The 6,220-nt window shown below is 33.6% G+C and overlaps 1 protein-coding gene across 1 annotated transcript in view; it reads right to left on the bottom strand.

Moving 5' to 3' along the window:
* Nucleotides 1–1,356: 1,356 nt before the first annotated feature.
* The window catches only part of LOC114368041 (serine/threonine-protein kinase TOR-like), a 49,124-nt gene continuing 44,260 nt past the window's right edge, over nucleotides 1,357–6,220 (bottom strand). The window contains exons 48-57 of the mRNA XM_028325378.1: nucleotides 6,000–6,160; nucleotides 5,704–5,877; nucleotides 5,420–5,548; nucleotides 5,250–5,333; nucleotides 4,100–4,161; nucleotides 3,947–4,019; nucleotides 3,727–3,861; nucleotides 2,637–2,810; nucleotides 2,298–2,563; nucleotides 1,357–1,794 (exon numbers count right to left, since the gene is read on the bottom strand). Coding sequence (XP_028181179.1) covers nucleotides 1,776–1,794; nucleotides 2,298–2,563; nucleotides 2,637–2,810; nucleotides 3,727–3,861; nucleotides 3,947–4,019; nucleotides 4,100–4,161; nucleotides 5,250–5,333; nucleotides 5,420–5,548; nucleotides 5,704–5,877; nucleotides 6,000–6,160 — 1,277 coding nt within the window. The 3' untranslated portion in view covers nucleotides 1,357–1,775. The remainder of the gene's footprint in view (nucleotides 1,795–2,297; nucleotides 2,564–2,636; nucleotides 2,811–3,726; nucleotides 3,862–3,946; nucleotides 4,020–4,099; nucleotides 4,162–5,249; nucleotides 5,334–5,419; nucleotides 5,549–5,703; nucleotides 5,878–5,999; nucleotides 6,161–6,220) is intronic.

The raw sequence follows: 6,220 nt of genomic DNA, 5'->3' as shown, positions 1-6,220 counted from the left end.
TATATATATATATATATATGATAATAGAAATATTATGAGTGACAAAATTCTTCCATTAAATGTATAATGTAATTATATATTTAAGATTAAATTCGAGACCATAACTAAGTTTAAACAATGTCTTACTTGATGGTTAGTTTGTCATTTTCTAAGATAAGAATTTACTCTCTATATATATATTCAAAATTTGGTTTGAAATTTTCTTGTAATTTATCGCTTCACTAAATTTTACAAGCTAAATGTGACGTGAGAATTCACATTTTTTATTTTTATATATAATTCTCTGACTTTATCTTTCAAATGTGTTTTTCTTAATAAAATGCAATATCAATTACCAGGTGTTTGAAAAAATTTTGTAAACGTGAAAAATCACATTCACTTGAAGCAACCTGAAATTTCAGGTTTTTGGATTTTTTTTTTGGCGTGAAAAGACTGAAATTGTGTTTTAAACTTGATTTTAAATCGTACTACACCCTTGTTCCTCTACCATGACTCAATAGTAAGGATGACTACTATTCAAATTATGGTGAATAGTTGGCTAATTTTGCATGCTAAGGTGCACTTCATTTTTCTATTAAATCCGGAAAACTAAAGTCATTAAAATATAACTCGTATAGCAAAATAGTGGATCCAAAATTTATTCGAAACTAACCATAAAAAGAAACAACACTTAAGTGATATATATAATAAGAATAAAATCACGTTATTTAGATAAACTTCTCTATTTATAAAAAAGAAGCACAATAAATTAAATTTCTTCTATAAATAAAAACCAACTTGTATATCTCAGTTTTAAGAAAAAATAAATGAAAAACATTTTTAAAAAATGAAATCTATAAATTAATTTCAACTTATAAAAAAAATTAATTCATCTTATTTTCTTTTCCTATAAATACTTTGAAAAAAGTTTATAAACCATTGTTTTAATATATCCCAATTATTTGATCATTTTTAAGAGTATCTACAGGGTTGTTTATGCGAGTTACTTACAAAGAAGATGCATTATTTTATTGTTCAATTATTTGCCTTAGCATTTCTTACACAGACGTTGCTGCTTAACTATAATTTTATCAATAAAAAGGTACTTTCTAGGCCAACAATCAACAAATAAATGAAAGGAAAGAAAGAGTTAAACACTCATTTTAATAACTTTAGCAAAAATATTGGATGAAAATTAACGTAAATTTACATTAAAAGACATCATGGAAAATAAAAAATTAGCAAAATACTGTAAAAATCATTTCTCAAAGAAAAACAAACGAAAGTGAACTCTAGATTGTAATCACCTCAGCAGATGCATGCATCCTCTTAAAAAGCACCTCAACCGCAAAGTTAAAAGTAAGCACAGCACACATGTAAAGTCAGTAACATACTTTAAATTTCAAGTTATTCGTAGTAAAATCTTTTAAGCATCAGTGTAATAATCATTTATGTGTAGTTTTTCTGCTTTGAATTTAATCCACAACAGCTATTGTCTCATCTGATATCAAACATCGGGTCAAAAAATGCCTTCTCACAACTATGACCCAGTTCCATGTCCATATGTCCATCTTGTAGGGATGTTAACTGAACATATATTACAACACACTCTCCCTAATGGAAAGATGATATTTACAAAGACCCAGTTAAAATGTGTCAGGAGACAAATGACTGTACATATACACAAATTAGAGATGCTAATAGGTGAAAGAGGGAAGGGGGGGCAAAATGGTTGGATCCATGGCAAGTTTTCACTATGTACAGATTATATACAAAATTTACTGCTCCCTTGAGATTTACCAGAAAGGGCACCACCTGAAAAAAGAAGAGAAAAGAGAAATCTAGAAATCATAATTTGCTGAAGATGTGAAAGGTTTATTATCTGTCATGAACCGACTATTTTAAAAGAAAAGCTAAAGCTGTTCGGCAAAGAAACATCAATGGCTTTATACTTTTATATCACAATTCTAACTCGTACCCTCACACGGAAGCCCTATTTCCATGCCATGAACCAATTATCCTAGAATTGGGGGGGCAGCAAGGATACAACTCTAGACCAATTGGTCATAGAAGCCCTATTTCCATTCCATGAACCAATTATCCTAAAAACTTGAGCTGATAGCTGAAGCCATCCGAATGGTTTTATATTATATTTCTAACCAAATTAAAAAATCATGAAAGTTCCTTTTGATCTAATCAAAAAGAGAAAATAAAGGAGGGAGTCAAAGATTGATAAGCCCATTTACCAGAACTCGTGTGTGGGTGGGTGTGTAAAATTTGATGTTTACTCAGAAAATTACTAAGTTAAGAGACCATACCCTACGTAGTTTTGGCACAAATTTTCATGCGAGGAAGCTTGGATTATTAACTTTTGAACTTGCAACTTCACAGATAAAGCATGATCAACTTCACGAGTGTCTCCAGAAATTAAACTGCTATGGTCCACAGCATGCTGAGGGGAGTTGTTTGATACTGAAGAACAAGTTGAAAAATCCCGTCCTGTAAGCTTATTACTCATGCGAGCCATGACAACCACAGCACGTTCATTCAGAACCTCATTAGCATCACCAAGTTGGTTAACAGCCTATATCACAGGTAGATAAAATGAGCACTCATTAATCAAAAGCAAGCAACAAAATAATACAGTATGAAGATACCTGTAGAAGTTCCCTTTCACGGGCACCACGCTGAGGGTGGGGAAGCTCTCTATTCGGGGCAGATTCCTCAGTATTTACAACAGGAGGTACATGATTGCTGGTAAGCATAGACATTTGTGGAACTTCATTGAAGTTAAAAAGACGCCAATTTATGAGAGGATCATGTACAAAGGCCTGAACACAGGAAGAAGAAATAATCAACATATTTATTAAAAAAAATTCCCAACTAGAAACATAAGATGATTTAGAGAAATAATCCCCACATGTTGACCCAATTTAACACCTGTAGTTAGAGAAGTGTTCTTTCAAGAGAAACATAATGATGGTTTTTTTTTTATCAGCAAACATAATGATGGTTACCTTACTTTTTTAACCTTGAACAAATCTTTGTAATTGTTCAGCTTGCCCTATTTCTTTCTTCACCTTTCATATATAGTCTTTATGATTATGATTATATAATATCTTTGCAAAGGTACAAAATCTGTGGAAAATTAAAAAAGAAAAACTCCCACTGCTTTTCTGTTTCTTAGATTGGGCTTGCATGAGAAAGGAAAGAAACATATAAAGGCCTTATGTTAGAAATCAAGTATTTATTAAGGGCCAACACTTTGTTAAACCTAACGGTTTTCCTTATAATTTTCCATACACAAATAATTTTAGTCAATTACCTACTACCTGGTACCCACATTAGCGGAAAAACCAAAAGGAGTAGTGCTAAACCTCCATACACTTGTATCAAATGATGTGACAGCCAAATTATAACCACCAAGTCCTCAATTAGATTTTATGAATTAAACAATGAAATTAAAAAATCAAATAATAATAAAAAAAGAAGGCAATATTTTTTACGCATTTTATTTCTTGGCGTTACATTGGATGATATGGCAATGCTCTGCACTGCCACATCAGTTGAGAGAAGAATTTAGGTTCAACATATGGAACATGTAGCATTACTAAACCTAAAATTACTCTCAAGTTAACAATTAGTTTCAAACTTCAATGTAGAATCTGAAATTTACCAGGCTTTCATCATTTGGAATTTCTCAAACTTAGATAACTAGAGAGAGGTTGGAGAGATGTAAATCTATACCTCCATCATGGCCATAACACTATCTTTATTTGTTCGCAAAACTTGCATAACATTTTCACAAGTTGAGCGGAAGTTTCCCTCAATACCACTAACTTCCATGGCTTTCACAAGCATTCTTGTCAAGCGGAAAGGAACCTGAATTGGAACTTGGAAGATAAGATACAATAAAATATTCATAATCCCTATCATTCGAACTTAGGAACGGTTAGCGATTGAGCACCTTCTCCGGGAACTTCTCACGGTTCATTGATGCTTCAAAACAGTCTCCAAAATCTATGTGTAAAATCTTCCCACTGCAGCACATCACAAATATTAGAGGCTTGAAAAAATTTAATTAATGCAAACATAGCAAACTTTCTTTATCACAGGCTACCTAAACCGGTGTAACATAAGATTGCTCGGATGGCGATCACCTAAACCAAGAAGGTAACCAACCTAGCAAAAACACAAGCACTAGTTTAGCCCATAATATACAATAAAAAAACTTCTTCGTACCCCATTGCCCAGAGGCTCTTCGCTATGCGAAGGTATGGGGGAGGGATGTTGTACGCAGCCTTACCCTTGCATATGCAAAGAGGCTGTTTCCGGATTCGAACCCATGACCAACAAGTCACCAAGGCACAACTTTACCGCTGCACCAGGGCTCGCCCTCAGCCCATAATATACAATAATTAAATTAAACAATAACAAGAACAGGGAAATATAATTGTGACTGGCAACACATTCAGGATACTATTGCCAGGTATTCATTAGCAAAATGTATGAAGTATATAGAAAATAAATAGCAATCAGCAAAGCACGTCAAAATTTTAGAACTCGTCAATTTCAATGGTTGGTGATAGAATTTGAGAGAAAATGTAAAGTAGATTTTATGATTGATCAGAATTATTAAGCCAAGTTACAATGAGATGTGTCAACTCTATATATAGAGTGACTAACAGAAAACTGACTCTAATAGTTACTAACTAACAAGATTAGTATCTCTAACTACCTGACAGCTCACTGACAACTTGTTGTTGACAACTATGACTAAGTAAAAATCATTACACTTTACTTAGTGGGAATAAGAATACTCTAATAGTAGGGAACTCATGCAAAACAGTAAGATCATATTAGCAATTGAGGAGAAAAATATGTTCATAATAGTGGTTATGCTAGCTTAAAACAGATAGATAGATAGATAGATAGATAGAGGGACAGTAAAAGGTCATCAAGTAATGGTCAAATTTTCACCAGCATACAAAGCGCATGTCCTAGTGGGATAAGGCTTTTATTGTATGCAAAGGCACATGTTCCACCTTTCACAGCCGATTGTAAAGTCAAATGTTTAGAAAAGCTACGTGGAGGAACTTCTTATAAATGCTTTCAAAATAAAATAAAATCAGAACTTCATATAAATAAGAACTTCTGAAAAGCATATGTTCCGCAACCTTGGGCTATGGAACTTAGTGGATTATACGGTATTAAAAAAAATGTGGCAGGCAGATACAAGATAACAGTGCATGCATAGTAAGAACACACACCATGCTCATAACTGCCAAACTCCTCGTATAATTTGTCCTCCTCTCAAGCCATATCTCCGATGTTCGACTTTTCAACCAAAGTACCTATGAGTTGGAATGTTGTGAAACTCCGGGTAAGTATTATGTTATAGAAAACCATATACCAAGTAAAACTTATACAAACATCACACCCTTGCTAGGTCATTTCCTTCTGTATTGTTCAAAGCATGTTCAAACACCTCCACTTTAGCTATAAGAGGCAAATGATCATAATCAGGTGCAAAACTGAGCATGCATTTGTGTTCCTGATTCAAAGTGATCTGTACAAGAAGGATAAAACAATTCAAGCAACTTAAATCATGGAAAATAATCATATTTATGAGTTAACTATACTACATTTAAACCCAATCATTGGTAAGTGAAAGCAACAGGAACTATGGAGAGAAATGGATAGAAGAGGGGATTTCAAACAGACCTTTCTGGCATCTCTATACTCCCGAATAAGATGATGCAAAGTGTCACAATTTGGGACCCATTCAATTAAACCACTGTTTGGAGACAAAGGAATTACAGCATATCGCTCAATAGACAGATCTTTCTCTGCTGTTTTGGGAGAATTCTCAAGGAGAGTATTCACCAAACCAAAAAGCTAGCAAAAGTAATAATAGAATGCTTATTAATTTGTCAAGATGGGCGAACCTAGAGAAAATTTACCAGGTGCCAAATATATACAAACTGCATGCTCAAAGACAACCAGTAGAAAGGAAATACCTGCATAACTCGTTCATCCTGGCGTAAATCCTCATGTCCCTTCAACAAGAAGGCATAATCATCACCATCACTCCCATGAATGGTTAACTTCCTGGGTCGTTGCTTAGATGTTATGACAACAAGTTGGCGTGCAAATGATGCAATTGTAACCACTGGTGCATCTGAAATAAAGATATGGAAGTATTAGTAGACTAAAGGATTGAATCTGATCCAGCATCAAG

This window comes from Glycine soja, chromosome 1, assembly GCF_004193775.1.
Source record: "Glycine soja cultivar W05 chromosome 1, ASM419377v2, whole genome shotgun sequence".
NCBI lineage: Eukaryota > Viridiplantae > Streptophyta > Magnoliopsida > Fabales > Fabaceae > Glycine > Glycine soja.
Note: the sequence above shows the minus strand (reverse complement) of the source record. Positions and strands in the feature narration are given on the sequence as shown.